We start from the raw sequence: 24,226 nt of genomic DNA, 5'->3' as shown, positions 1-24,226 counted from the left end.
CTCTGAGGGGAAGAAAACGCCAGAAAAGATGGCCCGACCTTCCAAGTAGTGGAATAAAGGACGGGGTCGAAAACCAATAAAAGGGATGAGGAGGTGGGATCATTGCTTTCCGGAGCCAGAAGTACCGTTACAGGGCACACTTCTTGTCCAATCAACGCCTCCAGACTTTGGCTCAGGTGACCACAGAGTGCGAGGGGCGGAGCTACAGCCTGGCGCGAGGAACCGTTAAGATGGACAATGAATGTAGCCAATGAGGTACTCCGACTGAGGCGTTGGGAAACCAATAACAGTGGCCGGGCGGGCGCCTTCCCGGAGCGCGGGGAGATGTAAAGACAGACAAGTAGTTTTCCCAATGAGGCTGTAGAAGAGGGGAGCTACTTGGCCAATGGAGGCGGCGGGGCGGGATCCTTTGCAGCGGCGGAGCCCAAGATGGCGGCATGCGGTTCCGCTGTGTGAAACCAGCGCGGGGCGGCGGGTTCTTCAGCTCCGCGGAGACGACCTCCGGCGACCCGCAGCGATGAAGGGGAAAGAGCGCTCTCCAGTCAAATCCAAGCGCTCCCGTGGTGGTGAGGATTCGACTTCCCGTGGGGAGCGGAGCAAGAAGTTAGGGGGCTCTGGCGGCAGCAATGGGAGCAGCAGCGGTAAGACCGACGGCGGCGGCGGCGGGTCGCGGCGCAGCCTCCATCTCGACAAGTCCAGCAGCCGAGGCGGCAGCCGCGAGTATGACACGGGAGGGGGCAGCTCCAGTAGCCGCTTGCACAGTTACAGCTCCCCGAGCGCTAAAAATTCCTCGGGCGGGGGCGAGTCGCGCAGCAGCTCCCGAGGTGGAGGCGGGGAGTCACGTTCCTCGGGGGCCGCCTCCTCCGCTGCTGACGGCGGCGAGTACAAGACCCTGAAGATCAGCGAGCTGGGGTCCCAGCTGAGTGACGAAGCGGTGGAGGACGGGCTGTTCCACGAGTTCAAACGCTTCGGCGATGTGAGTGTCAAAATCAGCCATCTCTCGGGTTCTGGCGGCGGGGACGAGCGCGTCGCCTTTGTGAACTTCCGGCGGTCAGAGGACGCGCGGGCGGCCAAGCATGCCAGAGGCCGCCTGGTGCTCTATGACCGGCCCCTGAAGATAGAAGCCGTGTACGTGAGCCGGCGCCGCAGCCGCTCCCCCCTGGACAAGGATTCTTACCCGCCGTCCTCCAGCGTGGTCGGGGCCTCGGTCGGCGGCCACCGGCACGCCCCGGGCGGAGGGGGTGGAGGCCAGAGATCACTGTCCCCCGGCGGGGCGGCCTTGGGATACAGAGACTACCGATTGCAGCAGTTGGCCCTTGGCCGCCTGCCCCCTCCGCCGCCGCCACCCTTGCCCCGGGACCTGGAGAGGGAGCGGGACTACCCGTTCTATGAGAGAGTGCGCCCGGCCTACAACCTCGAGCCCCGGGTGGGCGCTGGAGCAGGTGCTGCTCCTTTCAGAGAAGTGGATGAGATCTCACCGGAGGATGATCAGCGAGCTAACAGGACGCTTTTCCTGGGCAACCTGGACATCACTGTGACCGAGAGCGACCTAAGGAGGGCTTTTGATCGCTTCGGAGTCATCACAGAAGTAGACATCAAGAGGCCTTCTCGGGGCCAGACCAGTACCTACGGCTTTCTCAAATTTGAGAACCTAGACATGTCTCACCGAGCCAAAGTAGCAATGTCTGGCAAGATTATAATCCGGAATCCTATCAAAATCGGTTATGGTAAAGCTACACCCACCACCCGCCTCTGGGTAGGTGGCCTGGGACCTTGGGTGCCTCTTGCTGCCCTGGCACGAGAATTTGACCGATTTGGCACCATACGCACCATAGACTACCGCAAAGGCGATAGTTGGGCCTATATCCAGTATGAAAGCCTAGATGCCGCTCATGCTGCCTGGACCCATATGCGGGGCTTTCCACTTGGTGGTCCAGATCGCCGCCTGAGAGTAGACTTTGCAGACACAGAACATCGGTACCACCAGCAGTATCTGCAGCCTCTGCCCTTAACTCATTATGACTTGGTGACAGATGCTTTTGGACATCGGGCACCTGACCCTTTGAGGGGTGCGAGGGATAGGACGCCACCCTTACTGTACAGAGATTGTGATCGGGACCTTTATACTGACTCTGATTGGGTGCCACCCCCGCCCCCGGTCCGGGAACGCAGCACTCGGACTGCCCCTACTTCTGTGCCTGCTTATGAGCCACTGGATAGCCTGGATCGCAGGCGGGATGGCTGGTCCTTGGACCGGGACAGAGGTGATCGAGATCTGCCCAGCAGCAGAGACCAGCCCAGGAAGCGAAGGCTGCCTGAGGACAGTGGGGGACGGCATCTGGATAGGTCCCCTGAGAGCGACCGTCCTCGGAAACGTCACTGCGTTCCTTCTCCTGATCGCAGTCCAGACTTGAGCAGTAGCAGGGATCGCTACAACAGTGACAATGATCGATCTTCTCGTCTTCTTCTCTTGGAAAGGCCCTCTCCAATCAAAGACAGACGAGGTAGTTTGGAGAAAAGCCAGGGTGACAAGCGAGACCGCAAAAACTCTGCATCAGTTGAACGTGATAGGAAGCATCGGACAGCTGCTCCCACTGAGGGAAAAAGCCCTCTGAAAAAAGAAGACCGGTCTGATGGGAGTGCAGCCAGCACCAGCACTGTTTCTTCAAAGCTGAAGCCCCCTTCCCAGAAACAGGATGGTGGGACAGCTCCTGCTGCAGCCGCCTCTCCCAAGCTCTGTTTGGCCTGGCAGGGCATGCTTCTGTTGAAGAACAGCAACTTTCCTTCCAACATGCATCTGTTGCAGGGCGACCTCCAAGTGGCTAGTAGTCTTCTCGTGGAGGGCTCCAGTGGAGGCAAAGTTGCCCAGCTCAAGATCACTCAGCGTCTTCGTTTGGACCAGCCCAAGTTGGATGAAGTAACTCGACGCATCAAAGTGGCAGGGCCCAATGGTTATGCCATTCTTCTGGCTGTGCCTGGAAGTTCTGACGGCAGATCCTCTTCCTCCGCCACATCAGATACTGCCACCTCTACTCAGAGGCCACTAAGGAACCTGGTGTCCTATTTAAAGCAAAAGCAGGCTGCTGGGGTGATCAGCCTCCCCGTGGGGGGCAACAAAGACAAGGAAAACACCGGGGTCCTTCATGCCTTCCCACCCTGTGAGTTCTCCCAGCAGTTCCTGGATTCTCCTGCCAAGGCACTGGCCAAATCTGAAGAAGATTACCTGGTCATGATCATTGTCCGTGGTGCGTCCTAAAGTCCATGTGTAACTTGTATTTACTACTTTGACATGGTTCCTGTTTTGTGATGTATAATGGGATACAGCATTAGGTGAAATTTTGTTTTTAATTAGTTGTTTAGTTGTAGCCTTTTTCTTTTTTATATTTTTATAAACCTTATAGAAGTCAGGATAGTTTAGTTATTAAGTGAAAGCAATGTCCTGAAGGTAGCAGGCAGATGGATTTACTTTAATTAGCAGTTCCCACTCTTATGAGTAACTTTTTTCCTCCTCTTTGGTTTTTTTTCTTTTTTAACCTTGAGCTTAAAAAAAAATCCTCAAAGTTACAAAACCAAAATTCTGAAGTCAAAATCTGGAGGAAAAAGCCCATTGATTATATAAAGATATACACCTAAAAATGGCTTGATTGGTATGTAGGTAAATAATTTCTGTACCAGAAATATTATTTGTATGAAAAATTTTGATCAGGGACCTCAAAAAGTATAAGCTGGTAAATTGTATAGCTATGTAATTGTTTTAATCAGGTATTTGAGTATTTCTCTTAAAATATACGGTTTATTCCCAGAGAGTTTGCTTTAACATAATGCATTTTTATCATTAATTCTTGAGTTCTGTATCCCGTATATGCACTTTTGGTTTGTAGCTGTAACTGTTCAGTAAAAATTGAGGAGTATGTTACAAACCATATGTCTTATGCTTACACTAGTATGCAAGTGAGTAGGTGCTTTTAAACTCAGAATTCTTTGGTCAGTTATTGGTGTGTGGGTTGTTTTTACTGATTTTTTTAGAGAGGTGTAGCAGGTACATTTCTAATTGTGCATATTTCAAAACTCGAGTGTTTTTCATCAAAGATGAGTTTTTGTTTTTGTATTCATTCAAATTCCTGATTTCAATAATAGAAAGAAGAGTTGTCTGCAGGCTCATAAGTCATCTTTTGTTTCTGTGGGCATTAATCAGCCATGTCTAGATTGCAGAATTTTTTAAAGTCATTCTGAAATGCCTTTGACATGCTCTTAAAATTTTGCTTGTATTCTTTTCATATTTAAACAGTAGCGATGACATTACATTATGGAAAATGTTTGGACTATCTTTGAAATCTTGGGCTTAATATTTGCACTGGTGTCCAACCACAGAGAATTAAAATGTCAGTGTAAGGAAAACCCTTTTTTATTGTTTTATTTTCCCAGACATCTGGAATTAATTCAAAATAACCCACATTCACGGTTTGTTTGTTTTTTTCCAAAGCTGAAGATTATATTGACTTCTGGTTCTTAACAAGGGCTTTTGCTGCTTAACAGTAATGGATGATTTTTGAGGCCTTTTTTTTTTTTTCCATCTATTCCTTAGCCCCCAAGTCTAGTTTCTCAGGTCATTAGTATACCCACTCCCCAAAACTCCCTCCCCACACACATACACACTGCCCCCAATTTAAATGCTGAGGACTTTGGCTAAGGCCCTTGATATTTAATTATGATTAGAAACTTTAGGACCTTTTGGATCATGGTCATGTTTCTATTCTGTGAAAGTGACTTATTGAAAGCCTGGCAGAACCCAACTGTTTTCTTTCTGTTATCAAAGCTGGTAGTTTAAAATAGCACCAATAATAACCCAGGGAAGTGTCATGTAATTTTTTTATTTTTCATTATGACAGGTCTCTAATGCATGTCAGCATGAAAGCCTCACCACTGCTGTGTCTTTTGTTTTGTTTGGTTTTCATTATGCATTCATAAATATTCTTTTTAGGTTTAGAGATTTTTTGTTGTTGTTGTTTTTAAACTGGAAAAACTAGTCATTTTGAGGGAAGGAAAGTACTAGGCTATGAACACAAACACCCTTGGTTAGTAGGGAAAATACCTAAAGCCCTACAATTAAAGCTTTGGATGCTTTTTGCTTTTTTTTTTAATATATTTGTATTGATTTCAGAGAGGGAGGGAGAGAGAGGAAAATACAGTGTTGAGAGAGAATCATTGATTGCCTGCCTCCTGCATGTCCACCACCGGGAACCCACCCTGCTACCCTGGGCATGCACCCTGACCAGGGACATGCCCTGATAGGGGAATCAAACCATGACCTCCTGGTTCATAGGAGGTCGGCACTCAACCACTGAGCCACGCCTGCTGGGCTGCTTTTTGCTTTTTAAAAGGCCAAGTGTAGCAAGGTAAAATGGCATAGACACCTCTGCAGAAACAAATGCAAGTGTGCAGTCTGTGCATACATGGGGTCAAAGTACAGTTTGGCTAGATATATTTTTCCAGTTTAAATCTCACTAACCATTAACTTTTGAATATCTTGTGATAAGATGGCTGGACAATAATTTTGCTCCTTTAGGGAGTGAAGTCCATGACATCTAATTTTATGATAATCCAAAGTGTGTGCTCTCTCTCTCTCTCTCTCTTTTTTTTTTGTGTGTGTGTGTGTGTGTTCTTGCTCCATGTTTGTGTGAATTTTTACTTGACATTGCAGCTTTTGTTAAATCTGGGAAATTTGTGTTTCAATGTTTTAGGAACAATGGCTTGATATCATTTCTAAACATGTATTGTAAATACCTAATTACGTTTTGTTTGGTGCTTACCTACAGAGTGCCATCATTCAGATGAATCTCTTATTTGTGATGCCCATTCTCGTGCAGTTTTATAATATTGGTGAAATATTGACTTATATCTTCAGAATGGAATGAAAGCAAAAGTCTAAAACTGTCTGGTCTGATGCTGATTGGTCAGAATTTCATTATTTCAGCATTGGGTGTTCTTTGTAACAGCCAATTTTTTTCTATTTCTTATACTTTAAAAAAAATACTTGTTGATGTTTCTGGAATTCGGTTCAAATGAATGGAAAGAAAATTTCTTCAGTGTATCAGTTAATGACTTATTAAGTATTACTGGTGAAAACATCGAGCTAATTAAGACTTTTGGATCACCACTTCAAAGTTTATGGGAAATTAAGCCTTCAGCTCCTAGCCAATTTTATAATATTTTGTTGGTTGTAACTGGGATTCTTACTAGTAGAAAGAGTTTTCCACACAAAAAATTAAATTCCTGGTTTAAGATGTATACTTTAACTCTTAACTGAGCATAGACTTCCCTTTAAGGATTACATCTTAAAATGTCCATCCTCTGGCTTGTATAAGTTTTTGACACATTTTGAAGGTAATATATTCTGGCCCTTCTTAACTAGATCATTTGAGGTACAGGAGTAAAAGTAAGGTGTGTGTTCGTTGCTTTCAGAGTCAAACACTGTAGGTTTCCTTTAAAACTTATGAGCAGGTTTTCACTGACATTACCTTTTTATTTTATTTTAAATCCACTATTTTTAGACAGTGAAATTGCTCATTATATAGGTAAAGCTTGAATTGCAGTTTGGAACCATTCACCAAAAACTCTGTGGTAACAGAATTAGGAAATCCTCTTGAGAAGAGGGCCTTTATGACTTTCCATGTGAAAAGAAATTTTGGAGAGAATTTCTGCACATTTTTTTCTGTCTCTGCCACAGTGCATGGTTTTGAGATAGAAGTTAGGTATTAGAACAAGCAGAGGAGACATGGATGTGACCCTGTTAACATTCTGGTAATAGTGATGTCACTAAGGGGAGAAAATGATTTCAGGTCACCACAGTGAGCTGTCCATCTTAATAAAAAGTTTTATGTGTGTGATTTAAACAGCACTGAAAAGTAAAAGTCCTAAAGTGTTCTTGGCTGTTTAGCAATGGGTTTATGTGAGTGTTTTCTTAAAGTAACAGTTGCTGTCTTTGGTAACACAGATGAAGGTGGATTTTTAAATGGTTTTGTATCTTGACCCCTTTCTGTAATAATGGAGCAGTTCTGTATTGCTCCATATAAATTACAGAATGAAAATAGAGGGGCTAAAAGTTTAACTAAATTTCATCTTTTTACAGTTTCATTTTTTTTAAGTTATATGTAGAATATATTGATTATAGGTTGATTATAAACTTGCTGTCTTCTGAAATTTTTTTCAATATGTTTTACTCAGTTACATGAGTACAAAGGATATTTTCAGTCCTATAATCCTCACTTAATTGCAGTCTTTCAAAAAAAATCCACCCTATTCTACTTGTTATTTGTCTGTTCATACAGTAAATTCGTTTCAAGGTTTGTGCCAATGGGTATTATTGGTGCTTTTTGAGGTCAAGGTGGACTATCCAGGAAGGGCTTGTTAACGATGTGTTCATCTATGATGGCATAGGGAAAAAATATATATTTTTAATATTGTAAACATTTTTACTGAATAACCTTTTTTTCCCTCCTGCAAGCAAAGCTGGTGAACAGTGGATGAAGATACGGAAATCAAAGCTCTAATGGACCTTTTCGAAGAGAAGTTGTGGCTTATGTGGAGTTTACATGGGCCTCTTGATGGAAGAAAGCTAATCTGTTTAGTATTTGTGCATTTTACTAAAATGGCAGCTTAAAGTTGTGTATCTGCTATTGTGATGCCAATGCCGGTGTTTTAAGTGGAAAAAAATGACCTCTTGCTTTGTGCTGTGTACACAAGATTTCTGGAAAAGTAAAGAAAAACCCTTTTTATGGCTCACACAGCTTAAAAGTAGCTGTCACTCAAACGTGCGCTCACAGTTGAGCTGCTTTTGTTTTATTCTAAATAAATTGTTTCTTTTGAGGAAAATGTTTTTCTGCCTGGAAGTGAATTGACGGCAAACCTTTGACCCCTTTGTTTGCAGCTGAGGCGTTACTTGCTGCTGCTCAGATCTTGTATGTCCTGAGCAAGAAGCAGGGAGACCATCACTCTGACTTACCGCGGTGTGTCAATTCTGAAGGACCACTAGTGTTACTGTGCCCCCTTTGTTTGCAGCGAAGGGGACCATTTGCTTCTCGGTCCTCAGCTTGATGAGGAAATGGTGCTGTTGGCTGGCACGAAAGAAGCCGGGGCAAGCACCGTAAGCCTCACCACAGTGCACGAGTCGGGGGCTTTGCTGGTTTGAAGAGCCGGAGTTGCTGAAATTTAAGTTTTGATTTATTTTGTTCACCTGTCACGTTTGGCCTTAGTTTCATTTTTAATTTGAAGAAAAGTTTGCAATTGCTTTATCTTGCACTTAACATTTGCACCAAATTGCCAAAAGAAGGAGAATGCTCCGTTTGCTTTTTAAATGTTAATGATGATGTTAATAAAGCCTTTCCTGACACATTTGAGGAGCTCCTCCGTCTCCAGGGGCTTCTCACCAGAGGTATGCAGTGATGGGTTTAGTTCTGAATGGATGAAGAGTTCCTGAGAGCTAGCGTTTGTCATTAGAACCGTTACTTGGTATCTGGGCCTTATTTGACCTGTGGTTCCACATGCCTTGGATGTGCATGCACCGTGACGGTTTCATAGGTACGAACGCACACTCAGGCCCAGACACCTCGGTTGGTAGTACAGATTGTGAGGAAAAAATGGAGGCATCCTTAAGGAGGAAAAGTGTTTGCCTTTAGTTCCTGCACTATCCTGCACAGGGGGTCCTGAGCTTTGGAAGCTGTTCCCAGTACAGGAGAACAACTCCCCTGTTTGCAGCAGGAGACTTCGGTGCACAGTGACAACGCTGGAGTTCAAGAGGAAGCCAGCAATGCTGCACCATTGGCTTCAGACACCATTGTTGTTGCCAGTTGTAAACTTAACTAGTTGCAGACGAAGACCACCTTGACATGCAGGCTTGTTGGGCTTGTTTTGAATTTTAACCTCGGATGGAAGAGCCTAGTGCTGTCTGTCTCCATGCGGGATGATGATTACTTAGGCAACAGGTGATTACCAACAAAGGATGCCACGCTTATACTCTGCAAGGTGGTGTTCCAGTGGCAAACAGCTGTATAAGCTCTTGTAAACAGGTAAGAGGGTTTTTAGAGGTCAAAATGCATTATAATTAATAGGGATTTTAATGTTGGGGGTATGCTTCTCTGGAAATCTTCAGGCACTACCTCCTCTTCACCAAAGTACTGTATTTATAAAATTCCAGGCCAGAACTTTTGTTCTGCTATTTTCATTTTTTTAAAAAACAAAATTGTTGTGGGAGCCAAAGCATTGAATTCTTGGTTATGGATTTGGGGCCTTGATATCCGTTAAAATTTTGACATTTTCCATTAGCCATGACCTTCACCCTTAGTGGTGATTTACTGGTGCTGGAAGAATTTCCTGCTGTAAACCTCCAAGTTAACAAACTTATAGTATGTAGCAACAACAACAAAGAGATGTGTACCATCAGAATAGGAATGATAGATAATTTAGCCAAAATGGTTAGTTTTGTTTTTTTTTTCCTTGTCCTACAAAGAGATTAATTATAAAATTTGGCCACTACAACTTCAGGGCAGTGAATAGGCAATGTTGACAAGGCTATTACATCATTTTCGTGGTCCATTTAGCCTTCCCAGGCTTCTGAACCCTTGCAGCTCCTCTCCCCAACATCAATCAAGAGTGAGAGTTTGGCGACGTAACACAAGCACAATAGTTTAATGTATAATACAATTTAGGTTTTCTTGATTTATTTAAAATGGGGAAAAAATTTGAGAATTTTTAAAATGAAATTTAAGGGGAAAAGTGTTCTGTTTGTTTTTTTCAGGTTCTCAATGTGTCTTACAAGAGTTTTTAAACATCTGCTTAAGAATTGGCTGCCATCTAAAGCTTTGCTAAATGATCGCTTACCTACATGTCTAAAGGTTTTTATACCTGTTAGGAATGTCAATTTCCAGTGCATTTTCTTTCTCTGGCTAGTTCATACTGAAAGCCCATTAAGTAATTTTTCCAGTTATTAAACAAGTATTTTAAATTACTATAGCGATTTGAGGAAGATTATGTTACACTCTACATATTTCTGCATATTTGGTATCTTTCTAAGATCTCAGACTTCCTCTCAGGAATTAGAAGAAATGTTGCACCAAGGTATTTGCTTATTTGTATATGAAACTGTATGCAAAATGGAAAGGTCCACAGTATGACAGTTTTGAAATTAGTCAAGAAGTTTTATTGCCAGCTATACTGGGAAAGAAAAATTAATTCGGTCAACTGTTAGATCTAGGCTTCTGGTTTTATAAATTGGAAACCGCCCTTCTGAAATATTGGTGTGGTTTCCCAATGTCTTTCATATGATCTAAATTTAGGGTTCTACTCTAAAGGAAATAGTTCCATGAACACCTCTGAATTGATTTGTGCTCATGTTGGGAAGCCTGGCTGTGAGTGTTAAAATTGAAAATAGGGATTACCCTGACTTTGGTAAATCAACCTTGATTTTGTAAATTGCCACTTCGGTAGGTTAAGTTATATTGTTGTTTCCAAGTTGTTTAACTCAGGCAATAAATTTAGTACTTATAACCCCCTGGCAATGGGCAAGGAGACACCTGATTGGTGGTGTTGCTCTTATATCAGTCAGGGGCAAAGCAGATGTACAGTCCTTAGTTCATCCTAGCTTGATGCCTGTGTCGGTGGCCAGAGCTATTTCATGCCTGAGGCACATAAAAAAATTTTTTTAGTACTTATGACTTGTATAACATCTATTTTCTTTTTGCAATAGGATATCTGATCGTGGCTTGTCTGACCACCACCTTCATCTCCCATCTTACTCCCTTTAAGCTTCCCTGGTTAAAAGACCTTTTTACTTAGTAACTTGAATTATAACCTAGTTTTAAACTGTTAGCAGAGGAATTTATTGAATAACAAAATTCCTTCAAACCTCAGACAAGATTGTTCTTAGCAAGTAAGAAGAGATTATGACCTTGAAGTAAAGTGACATAACCATAAACAGGTAAATAGTTAAATATCAGGAGAAAAGTTCACAGTTTAAAACAACTATAGGAGAGATGTCACAATATTTCAGTTGGTTTACTAATGAATTTTCACAGGTGATAGGGGTATATGAATGAGTAGATGAAGTTTAAGGTTACTTTAAGCTAGAATGGTCATAAAAAGCCTTACAAAAGAATTTGTTAGTTGGAGAAGGATGTGGAATGGGGGAGGGAGGTTGGGATTAAGATGTCAGGCAGACAAGCATGAATCACAATCCAGCAGCCTGTTGATTGATGGAAAAGATGCAGGCTGAAGCTTGGAAAAGGAGTGAAATGGTTGGGTCATCAAAAACAGAATCCTGAGGATAAGCCAGTTTGAGGAGGGCACGGAGTGAGGATGCATAACCAGTTGAAACATGTTGATAAAAAGTAATAGTATTAATAATAGGACTCATTTATCAAATACCCCCTTCAGGCCAACATTCTGCCAAGTTCTATTACACATTGTCTCATGTCTCACCACAGACCATAATCTGATAGCTAGTAAGTGATAGAACCAGAATTCTAACCAGGCCTTTATTGTCACTGTACTGTCACAGTTCGCTCCTCTGCGGGCTGGGATGGGATTGAAGCTCTAAACTTAAGCATATGGACAATAGATTTCAAGCTACAGAGTGTGTCAACATTCATAGTTCTTGGGAAACATACAGGCCCTCGACTGCAATCCCAGACATTCTGGGATTTGTTAGGGCCAGCATGGCCCAGGAGTCTGTTCTTTCACAAGCTCCCCAGGTAAATTCTGCTGTAATCTATGGTCAGTGGCCGCATGTTGAGCAACACTGGCCCACAGAGTGGAGTGCTGAAGTATGTACATATTTAAGACATGGGAAGGGAACATGGTGCTGGGAAAGAGGCCCCGGTAGGAGAGCCAGAATAGTGTTCTGTCTCTGAAGCTGAAACGAGGCACTTCCAGATGATGAATTAAAGCTGTTGCAGAGACGAGCAGAATGAAACGACAAATGCCATGGAATTTATCACTAAGAGTGTCACTTAAATAACAGTTTTATAGTCATATAATTATTTCTCCAAGGAATTCAATCTTGCTTAGTATTTAATTTTGCCTTATAACAGTCTGAAGAAGGGCCACTGTTTAGTTTATGATATGCTAAAGGGATACCGGAAAAGTTTGTGACTTGGCTAAGGGATACAAAGCCAGGACCTGATTGAGATATCCTTGAGTTTGCAGATGTTAATCTAAAAATAACGTGACTATAGTCTAACTTAAATTAAAATTGCAGGTGATTCTAGGATTGCATGTGTATGTACACATGTAAGTTATTTTCCATGAATGAACATCACCTGTCAACTACCTTCTAACTAGGTTACCAATAGGATGGAGACAATGGAATCACAGGTAAAGTTGAGTGTATCTTTGACTTGTAAATAGTTGAAAGATTTCCTATTTTGAATTAGGCATACTGGGTTGTCTTCAATTAATGTAGCTAATTCTTCAAGTATTTATATATTTTATTGATTTTTTACAGAGAGGAAGGGAGACGGATAGAGTTAGAAACATCGATGAGAGAGAAACACCGATCAGCTACCTCCTGCATACCCCCTACCGGGGATGTGCCCGCAACCAAGGTACATGCCCTTGACCGGAATCGAACCTGGGACTTTTCAGTCTGCAGGCTGACACTATCCACTGAGCCAAACGGGTCAGGGCATAATTCTTTAAATATGTAGTTACCTATTTTATAGCAGGCGTTATTCTAGATCTTGGGGGAGTATATTGGTAAAGAAAACAGGCAAGTTTCTCTTTTCTCATTGAACTTACTTTCTGATGGAAGAAGGGAGATAGTAAACCATGTTGGAGCCTTGTTGCCAAGGACAAAAGGTTTGGATTTTAGTCTAAGGGCTGAGTGCAATGGAAAGTTATTGGAGGTTTTAGCAGGAGTGATGTGATTTGATCAAGATTTGACTACCTGTCTAGGAAAGTAACACAAATTTCCTTATATTATTCCCAAGATCGAGAATAACGCCTGACATATAATAGGTGCCCAAATATTTGAAGAATTAATTAGCTACACAAATTGAAGATAAACCAGTATAGGTAATTCAAAATAGGAACTCCTTCAAACATTTACAAGTCAAAGATAATATTTCCTTCAAAGACAAATTAGCATTTCAGATTTTCTGTAAGACTGTGTTCTTCAGAGATCCGCAGTGGCCCATATTTAAATACCATAATAGAGATTTTATTTCTTCTTCACGTTCATAATTGTTGGCCACCTCGAGGTTTCAGAGCCATCTTTCTTCTCGTACCTCATTTTCTCATCATGTTATTTCTTACTCTCTGCTTTCATCAGACTCATGACAGTTTCAGCCGTAGGCATATGTAGTCATCATTAATTTCTGCTATAACACACGGACCATGCTTTCTGTATTTCATAACTTGCCATTTCTCCAGTGGTATCAAACCAAACTTCCTTACTAAAAGTCAGTTTAGAGGGTCTTTCTGTAGAATGGCTGTCATCCTATGCAAACCAAATACATGCTCATGCAATTTTTAAGTGCTGAATTGGTATCTGACCTTTTTTCCAGATGACCAACAGATTTCCCTTTACCCAGGAAAAGGACCTCATGCATTTATGTTCAGAGTAGAACTTTGATCATGGGCAAAATTAAGACTTTGAGGTGCTATATACATACATATTTTAAGACATCTTGGGAAAATTGTCCCATAGAATTTTTATTTCAGCAAATAGAAACTGACAATAGTTTTGCTTTGCTCTCAAGATAAGCATCTAGTGCAGGGGTGGGCAAACTTTTTGACTCGAGGGCCACAATGGGTTCTTAAACTGGACCAGAGGGCCGGAACAAAAGCATGGATGGAGTGTTTGTGTGAACTAATATAAATTCAAAGTAAACATCATTACATAAAAGGGTACGGTCTTTTTTTTTTTTTTTTAGTTTTATTCATTTCAAACTGGCTGAATCCGGCCCGCGGGCCGTAGTTTGCCCACGGCTGATCTAGTGTGTGTATATTCCTTATGTACAGAAACACTTCAATAAACTCGGTACCTTAATTAGAATTTTTCTGAGTTCTATATAGCAGAGGTCTTAAACCTGGCTCCACATTAGAGTCAACTTTTTAATACCAATGGCTGGGACAGTTGCTCAGAGCTTCATAAAAAATTGATCTAGCCCTGGCTGGTGTGGCTCAGTGGATAGAGCGGCGGCTTGCGGACTGAAGGGTCCCAGGTTCGATTCCAGTCAAGGGCACATGCCTGTATTGCGGGCTCAGTCCCCAGTGGGGGGTGTGCAGGAGGCAGCCGATCAATAATTCTCTCTCCTCATTGATGTTTCTATCTCTCTCCCTCTCCCTTCCTCTCTGAAATAAATAAAATAAAATGAAAAAAAAAATTGATCTAGGTCAAGTGGGACTCTGCCAAGTTCCCAGTATGTGTTTTGTTTTCAGTGCCCCAGGTGACTTCTATGTAGCCAGGGTTGAAAACCATTGCTCCAGAAACAAATCTTAAACATACAGGTTCAGTACAGCAGGTATATTGCTGAGTCTTTTACAATCCTTGCTATTAAGAGTGTGGTCCGGCAGCATTAGCATCACTTGGAAGTTTGTTAGAAATTCAGAATTGCAGAGCCTCACCCCAAACCTGTTGAATGGACCCAGAACCCCAGGCGATTAGTATGTACTTGAAAGTTTGAGAAGCACTGCTTAAGATGTAGATACAGAAATATTCTGTGTAATAAAAATAGATGATTAGACTCATCGCTTGTGAGTAAGATTCTCAGATTTGTGCATTAGTCAGTGACATTTACTTTAAAGAATTTTAAAAAGATTTTTCAACAAGAAAAGTAGGCACAGAAGTGTTCTTGGTGAGCTTCTGGCGACCAGAGACCAGTGGTCTCTGCCACCAAGACAGGGGAGGGGTTACTATTGCCTCCTACGTGGTTCTTGATTTTTTTATGTTTATGTCTTTTTTCTTTCCTATTGTGTTCTAGACCACTCTTTTCATTATGAGATAGAACATGGTACTTTTAATAGATACAGATGAGGCTATTTGAGCCTCTGTTTGATGATAGGTGTCTCCTAATTTAGAAAATTTGGTTGAGGTATGTTTAGAGCTTTCAGTGGGGAGATGGATATGGACAGGACTAAGGAGTGGTTCCTAATGACCTTTCTGTTTTAATTTTAATATAGTAACTTCATAAGTGAACTGATTTTTCTCACATAGCAGTAAGAATCAAAAATCCAATTTAAATTCAGTTCATCTTAAAGTTCACAATAACAAATAATATAACAAATGTTAAAATTCATATATGCTAACAGGAGTGGTCCAGTATGAATGTTCAAAGAACAAATTGCAACATATCAATTCAGACACAGGAATGATATTTTTAATGTGTTCGTTTTTACGGTTAAAGATACTGAAATACATTTGCCAAGCAACCATGTCGATACCAAATGAAACACTGCAGCTAGAGTATTCTCACATCCCACAGTTTTTAAATTGATGTATGTGTTTTATAGAGATTTTTTTTGTCAAGCACAGCACTGTCAGCATCTCTAGAAACCTTTTCTAGGGTTTATTGGTGACTTGCAGATTTCTCCTGAGACCCGAGAGGTTCGTTTTTAGTGGAGACTTACCTATTTCTCCTGAGAAATCTCATTTGTGAAATTTACCCTCTGCAGTGTTATAATCTCACTGAAAATTCATTCTACAAAAGGAATGAATTCATCTGAACTTTAAAGTTTGGTGATTGAAAATACTTCTGTGATACATGAGTGGGTTTTGCTTTAATGTGTTGGTTTAAAGGTATTTTGAACCTTCAAAGACACTTTTGCTTCTGTGTGCTACTTCTTAAGTTTAGAGATATCTGAGGGTCTAATATAATTTTTTAAAATACATATGGTATTGGATCTACCTCCTCTACTTTAAGAGCATTTCTAAGTACAGTAATTGCTTAAATGTCTTTTTTTCCTCCTGGGTTTCTTTTTAGGAACTACTGAGAATCAAAAACCTATAGCCGACTTTGGGATATGGCTTTATTATTCAGCAACTAAAAGATGAGTTCTAATTGGCAGACTTCTGGCATTGGCACTTGTCCTCCTGTTTCTATAGAAACGGTTGGAAGTCAGAGCTGTACAAGGGAAAGGGTAAGTTTCTTTTAAACTCCATATTTATAAACCCATATCTTATTAACTGTGGCATGGTGTCAGTTTTCACATAAAGATATCCATCAAGGAACTAGAGCTTAAATATGAACTACTCATTTTCACTTGAGTGGAAACTGACATCAAGTCATTAAATATCAGGAGGGTTTAAATATGGATTTATTTTTCTCATGACTCTGACTTCAAGTTTCTTGAAGCAGTTAACTCAGTATAATTTGCATGTTTAGTTATTTCTAATTTAGGGGGTCATAAAATTGATTTTTATCCTTTTAGATCTAATTCTGTTGTACTTTTCAGTAAGTGAACATTGGAATATAAAAATGTACAGAGGACATTTTAAAGGTCCGCATGAATTATAAGTCTTTTCTTTGGAACAGACTTATTTTTTAATATATTTGTATTGATTTCAGAGAGTAAGGAAGAGGGAGAGAGAGAAACATCAATGATGAGAGAAAATTGATTGGCTGCCTTTTGCACGCCTCCCAGTGGGGATCGAGCCGGCAACCCGGGAATGTGCCCTTGACCGGTATCACACCTGGAACTCTCAGTCCGCAGGCTGAAGCTCTATCCACTGAGCAAACCAGCTAGGGCCAAAGTCTGATTCTTTACACTATATAACAAGTACTGTACTACTGACCAGTTTTTTAGCCTCTCTCTCTCTTATCCAAGCAGGAAGGGGTCATCTGCTGGGCATAAACATTTGTTCTCATTCAGGCAGACACCCATTATTCGTAGAATCTGAGACAGCTGCCAATTGGTGAGTCATCTTACTGCTGTGGCTTCAGAGGGCTGTGCGCATAGCTGGGGCATGTAGGCTTGAAATTGTTTAATCGAGTGTGAAAATTCTGATCTACAGGTTGGTGTATATAAATGATTTACACTAAACTGACTAGTTTTGAGATATTGGAAGATAGTATTAGCTCATGTCCTTTAAAACATACTCTCTCATTTCCTTGATCCCGACATGCTACTCTCAAGTATACTGGGATTGTTATAGACTTCTCTTTTCCCTGCTAAATGAGCATTCATGTTGGTTGACACAAACCACAGAATGGGACATTTTGGCTTTATTTCAACTCAAATAGTCAGTTATGTAAAAATAGCATAAGAAGTGAAAGTTGGAAGTTTTTCAATAGGGAAAGTGAATTCACTTTTTAAAATTTCACTTCAGAAGTTAATGCCTGAAAATAGATTCTCACCAAGAAATGTACACCTCTCTTCCTTAGCTATTGTGTATTCTATTTATTTCTCTTTGCTCACTGTGGCTTGAATGAGGCAAAAATAGAATTGAATTTGTGATTTTTGAAGGGAAGGTGATTAGAAAAAATTTAGTTTTTGTCTGGAAGGGGTTCTTTTTTTTTTTTTTTAATATATTTTATTGATTTTTTACAGAGAGGAAGGGAGAGGGATAGAGAGTTAGAAACATCAATGAGAGAAATCGATCAGCTGCCTCCTGCACACCCCCCATGGGGGATGTGCCCGCAACCAAGGTACATGCCCTTGACTGGAATCGAACCCGGGACCCTTCAGTCCGTAGGCCGACGCTCTATCCATTGAGCCAAACCGGTTCGGCTAGAAGGGGTTCTTTGATCCTTAGTGTCAGGGTGGCTAACTCATCCTGGTTTTAAAACTGGAAGTCAGAGTTCCAGGAGCTCCCTCATCATCAGCCAAACCCAGACCTTGGTCACCCGATCTTAGCTTATTCTCTGCATCCCTGAAAAGGCCTCTCTAGGTGTTATTGATCATTTTGGAGATTTCACAATATACTAGCTTCCATCAGAATGTACCAGAGATTAGGTTCTGTTTTAGAAATTATTGTCATATTTGTTTCAGTAATACTAGGTAATGCCAGCTTACCTCTCATAAAAATAAGACATACATTTAAACTGATTTATTTAAAAGTGGATTCCAAGGACTTTCATTATTTTTTTATTTGTATATGTTAAGACCATCTATATATATAAAAGACTAATATGCAAAGTGTCCCCTTGGGAGTTTGACCGGGAGTTCAATTGCTCACTATGACTTTCGCTGACCATCGGGGGTGGCGCGGAACATGGTGGTGACCAGTGGCAGGGTACTGAGGGAAGGAGGAGGTGAGAAGGCAGGGGGAGGAGGGGAGGCGGGGAACCTGATCGGCCCTGATCGCCAGCTAGGCCTAGGGACCCTACCCATGCATGAATTTCGTGTATCAGGCCTCTAGTAAGTGATAAATGTGAAGACAACTCTGGGTAGGTATTTGTGGCAAATGTAGCCAAGTGAGGCAAATAGGAGTCAGAAAGCCTCATATAAGTTAGTTCTGGCTTAAGAAATGGTTAGGGGTAGAAATATTAATCATGCTATGTTAACCACAACTGTTGTGTTCTGATTAGAGAAAGTACATTCTAACCTGGCTGAGTGTTGTACCTGCCTGGGGACTTGGGAGTTAACCTGGAATGGGTCCATCCTCCTTATCTGAGAAGTGCCTTTTATCATGGAAAGAGGTGCCTGCCCTTTGCAACCCTTGCCCACATTTCCTGTGACCGGTAACCATTATATCCATTCTTACTCCTTTTGCCTACTTCCCCATGCAATCTTTGTCCTTCTACCCGATATAAGTAGCTGGTGTATGGGGCGGAGGGTAGAGTAGATTCTTGTGGATGACCTGCTGCTCTCCGACACTGCCAGCATTATTGGGATAAATGCTGATAAATGATTCAACTCTATTTCTGCTTAATTGGCTCAAATAGTGACAGGCAGCAGGACCTATTGGTCGTCCATTTCAAAACTACTCAAGGTTTTTAAAAAATATTGAGCTTTTGGTTTTATATTGAGGTAGGAGAGAAACCACTGTCCATGTTTTGTATTGTGTCTCTCTTTAAAACAGTTAAAATACAATATTAATAGTCTGTTCTTTCTCCTATGGAAACAGCCGATTTTACCGTTATGCACATTTATTCAAATTTTTTTTAATGGTGCCATTCAGATTTAGACATTCGTTTTCTTTTCTTAAATATATTTTTATTGATTTCAGAGAGGAAGGGAGAGGGAGAGAGAGATAGAAACATTAATGATGAGAGAGAATCATTGAACGGCTGCCTCCTGCACGCCCCCAAACAGGGATCGAGCCCACAACCCAGGCATGTGCCCTTGACCGGAATCGAACCTGGGACCCTTCAGTCTGCAGGCTGACGCTCTATCCACTGAGCTAAACCGGCTAGGGCAAGGAGCTAACTTTTTGCAAACATAGCATCATATTAATATACTGTTAACGTAAAAAACCATGGAAACCTGTAAATAATTTTTGTGAGTTTATTTAAGCCAAACTGTAGACAAATGCTGGGAAGCAGAACCTCAATGAATTGAGATAATGCTCCGGAAAATGGCCAGTTACATCTGTATTTATACTTTGCAATCAAAGGGAAGGGACTTAGGTGAGTTACAAGAAATTCATTGGTGATAGACTAGAGAGGCAGGAGAGAGCAAGTAGGGAAACCCCTGGGATTGGATAAAAAGTAAAATGATAGACACATACTTAGGTGGGTGCAGGAACAATGAACATGATGATGAAGGAATTTGTGGTATCTGTCCTGGGGCCCAGCATATTAGGTTGTGCTTCTGTTGTAATGTACCCCGCGAATCACAGAAGGACGCCTCAAGAAGTCGAATTAAAGAGTCACATTTATTGCAATCTGGGACTATGAGGGGTCATTCCCAAATCTCATAGTAACAAGATGGTCAAAAAACCAGGTTTATATAGGCAAAAATTACAAAGGTATTGATTACATCCCAGGGTTTGGAATGAGGAACCTGGTTCACAAAAAAAGCAGTTTACAGAAGCAGAATTAAGCATGTTAATTACAGTTTTGGGTCTCCGGATCACTGAGTTGATAGAAACACATTATCTAGAGCCCTCGGGTCTCAAGACCACTGAGTTGTCAGGAATTCATTATCTAGAGCCATCGAGGCAATTTAGAGTAATTGTGCTGTCCTGGTCTTGAGAATACCGAGTCAACTGGAACGCATTATCTGTGTCCACTAAGACAATTTAGGATTAAAAAAAAAAAAAAAAAAAAAAAGACAATTTAGGATAATAGTGCTGTCCTGTTTCCCAGGTACAGAAGAATGTGCTTTCTAAAACCAGTAAGATAACAATCAATGGGATAGTCATTCAGTCGAATGGGATGATGTATACTATTCAGAAAATCAAAATAACTTTTCTATTGTTAAGCCAAACAGCAGGGTTAGAGTTAAACTACAGTTTCTACCTGAGATGGTTGCTACCATACTTCACTTCAAGGGGTCCAGAAAAAGGGAAGTTACAAGTTACCTAGACATTTCAAAGGGTATGTTATTATAGATGCAAAAAGACAGATCGGCTCAGTTAAGGTAAAGGTTGACCTTGTCAGTGAAGATACCGGCCTAGGATGTAACTACCCACCATAACTGCTTTTAGTTAAAGTTTAATTTCAGACCATCCTCTGTGGTTACTTTAGGTCTCTGAGTTTGCAAGACCGCCACGCAGGCCTTCCCTGAGTTTATTAGGTTAGCATGTGGCCCCTTTCATCCACAATGCCTAGATTATTTGAAAAGATCACAAAATTACCACTAGTCCACGTAAGTATAATTGTTGCTTTTGTTGAATTTTAAACTAGAGAATCATTAAAGAACAGAAACCAAGGGCCATGATCTAACGAGCACTGGTAATCACGTTTCAGAATTGGCTCTGTCCAGGACTTTAGGCAAATGACTTGGTTTTCATTTGTTTTTGTTCCTTATTTATAACATAGAAATAACGATACATTTCCAGCTTCCTCACAGGATTGACATGATGATGAGGTGATAGGTGGGAAAGAACTTAAATTTAAAAGTACTGTAAAGTATAGGTTAGTATTAGAAATAGTATTTAATGACCTACCAGTATATAGAAAATTCTTTAACAGTGATGGTATGGCATTGAGCCAATTAAGCAGAGACTGGGTTGAATCATATATGAGCGTTTACTGCCGGCAGTATGGGAGAACAAGTAGGTCATCAACAAAAATCTGCTCTGCAAGCCCCATAAACCAGCTGCTTATATAGGGCAGGACTAGGATTACATGGGAAAGTAGGGGCCACAGGCATGGGGAAGTAGGAGGCTAGGGTGGGACTCCATTGTTTGGGCAACAAGGTTATTAATCTTCCCACGACAATAGGCCGTTCCCAATGAGAATGGTTCCAAGGTTGACTCCCAGGCCCTGGGGGCATACAACTCCCAGCCAGGTCAGAATGCCCTTTCTTTAACCAACACAAGGCAATCATGGTTAACAGAGTAAGGTTAATATTTCCCATAACCATAGCTAGTCCCCAGTATTCTATTTTTGCCCCTAACAATTTGAGTTAGACAAATTTATTAAAAGATAACTGCTTTCGATTAAATTAGCTTCATAAACTCACGGTAATGCCCAGAAGCCAGGGTGATCTAGAGAGGAAAGAAAGTGAAACCGGACAAGAAATGGGTCCGGGCTGCCTGTCTCTACTTGAGCCAGTTAAGCAGAGCAGCGTTGAATCATATATGAGTGTTTATTCCAATACTGCTGGCAGCATGGGAGAGCAGCAGGTCATGCATGAAAATCTGCTCTTCCCTCCTCCCCTCCCCCCCCCCCCCCATGAACCAGCTGCTTATATTGGGTAGAAGGACAAAGATTCCATGGCAAAGTAGGTAAGAGGAATAAGAATGTATGCAAAAGGAATACATGGGTATTACAGGCATGGGGAAGTAGGCAAAAAGGAATCAGAATGGGTAAAATGGTTACCGATTACAGGCAATGCTGGAGGTTGCAAAGGCCATTGTTTCAGCAACAAGATTGTTAACCTTTCCATGAGGCCAGGAAGTTCTTGGATAAGGATAAGGAGAATGGACCGCATTGAAAGGTTAACTCCCAGGGCCCAGGGCATACAACTCCCAGCCAGATTAGAATGTGCTTTCTTTAATCAGAACAGAACGATCACAATTAAGGGAGCGTGATTAATATTTCTTATAACTATACCTAGCCCCCACTATTCTGTTTCTGCCCCTAACAAAAGCATTGGGTTTTGTGTCCGTGTGTTTGAATTGTGACTCCACCACTTACTGGGTGTGTACTTTCTTGATCCACTTATTCATTTGTAAAATGGGCATTTTAGTACCTGCTGAAGATTAAAAGTAAGACAATATATATAATGTACCTATCTCAGTGACTAGTATGTATTAGATGTTGAAATAAAGTTATTCACCAGTCTACCACTCCAAACACACTGGCATAACCAAAGTCTAATATTTGTTTTCCTTTTTGTCCCCTAGGGATCTCTTGAGGGACAAGACTGGAAATCAATATACTATTTTGCTTTTCTTGAAACCCTATACAGATTTGTGGTAGCATTTCCAGATTATGGATTCTTAGAAGTGTGTCAACATCTTACACTATTGTCCAAGAAAAGTAGTAAATGAACAGGAACATCATGAGTTAACTACAATGAATAATTAGTCTACATATTATTCAGATTTTTCTTAGTCCACACCACCCAGGTTTAGGGGGTCTGTTCCCTTTGAGCAGGATGAAAAACGGCTCTGTTGCATAAGATTCATAAATCAGAATTCAGCTAGGAGTCCTTTAGTTGATCCTGCTTAAAATGTGCAGTCTGCTGTCATAGGAGGAAAGCAGAGTTACCCTGGGTAAAGGCTCTTTTGAAAACAATTATTGCTTAAAAGGGAAAGGGGCACGGAGGAAAGTGGTTTTTAGTAATTTATTGATTTCTTTTATCTTTTGATAATATAAAGGAAATTAGAAGCTACTGTATATGTGGGGTTTTTTGGCTTGGTACAAGTATATGTTCCCTTAATCCGCACAATATATACCTGTAGGTTGGTGACATCCTGGTTCACAGAGGAGGAAATTGGGACTTAGAGAGGTGGAGAAAACTTATCAGGTCACCTGGTAACAAGTGGCAGAGCTGAGATTTAATATTAACTATATTTGCTGTTTGTGTATGTGAGAGGAGTGGAGTTTCTGGTTGTTTTTTAAAGAATATATATCAAATGAAAAAAAGTTAGATATTTACATTTAAAGGTAAACCCTATGCATTTTAAATAGGGCCAACTACTATTTTTAAGATAACTGAGATTTGAACCCAGATTAATTTGGTCCAAAGTTTATGCTGGGCCTTGGGGAATGCAAAGATGAATAAAACATTATCCACCTGGTTGATCTTTCAGACCGATGGAGATGGTTGACATGTAAGCTCACATAGAACTCTGTTAAAATTTAGATGGCGTTCCAGGTGAGAGAATGCTTTAATGCCAAGGAAGTTTTTCAGAGGAGGTGGCCTTTGAGTGAATCAGATTGGGAAGGATACATGAGCCTGTAGGATTGGAGCTGGTAGCAAACCTTACACAAAGGTGTCCACTGGGAGTGAGAGAAGGTGTGACACTTTGGAGCTAAAACCAGGCTTTCAGTTTAGGATTTTTCTCTGTAGGGAATCAGTAGCTATTTTAAAGCAAAAAAGAACGGAAAGATGTAATAATAATAACAATGACAACAGTAATAGTTTAAAGGAGCATTCTGAAGGAGATGTTAAAGGAGATTGGTGTTACTGAGAACTCTAGGTGTTTTTTTCCTTCTTAAAATCACCAAGTAAAGAAGGGCTCTCATTGACAGGTAATTTCTTAGTCTTAGTAGCTATTGACATGTAATTTCTTAGTCTAAGTGGCATTGTTAATTAGTTAACATAATTTTCCATATGTAAGAAGAATCTTTTAGTTTAAGGATATCTCCCATTAAATGCCACCTATTCAACTTTCATATAAAACTTGTAGGTGTAAAGAAACATCTAGATAATTAGCTTGAATATTTCAGGTAATTAGATGTAGGGAAAAAATAGTATTGTTTGGATGGGCAGGAATACTATTCAAATGATCTTGAAATAAAGGGTATTTTTTTAACATTTTTTAATTACATAGCAATACATGTTTATCAAAGAAAATTTAAGAAACAAAATAATGCAAAGAAAACAAAAAATACCTCTAATCAATAAGCAAAGATAAACTTTTGGGGCGTATATAATATTACAATCACTAAAT

General features: G+C 40.9%; 1 protein-coding gene and 1 pseudogene across 4 annotated transcripts in view; both read left to right on the top strand.

Annotated features, from left to right (window-relative positions):
* The first annotated feature begins 351 nt into the window (after positions 1-351).
* RBM15 (RNA binding motif protein 15) overlaps positions 352-24,226 on the top strand; it is a 31,376-nt gene continuing 7,501 nt past the window's right edge. The window contains exons 1-3 of one of the 4 annotated variants that reach the window (XR_004973420.1): positions 352-3,245; positions 7,928-9,065; positions 9,794-10,665. Coding sequence is in view for 2 of the 4 variants with exons in the window: in XM_036344610.1 (XP_036200503.1) it covers positions 386-3,245; positions 7,510-7,550 (2,901 nt within the window). In the remaining 2 variants the exon portion in view is untranslated. Of the gene's footprint in view, positions 3,246-7,504; positions 7,877-7,927; positions 9,066-9,793; positions 12,597-15,974; positions 16,132-16,821; positions 16,907-24,226 lie in introns of those variants that run through there. The other 3 variants (XR_004973421.1, XM_036344610.1, XM_036344611.1) reach the window with 3 other exon arrangements.
* LOC118673830 lies at positions 10,542-10,686 on the top strand (annotated as a pseudogene).

The sequence above is a fragment of the Myotis myotis genome, unplaced genomic scaffold (genome assembly GCF_014108235.1).
Source record: "Myotis myotis isolate mMyoMyo1 unplaced genomic scaffold, mMyoMyo1.p scaffold_m19_p_18, whole genome shotgun sequence".
Taxonomy (NCBI): Eukaryota; Metazoa; Chordata; class Mammalia; order Chiroptera; family Vespertilionidae; genus Myotis; species Myotis myotis.
The sequence above is the reverse complement of the archived record's forward strand: the minus strand, read 5'-3'. Positions and strand labels throughout refer to the sequence as shown.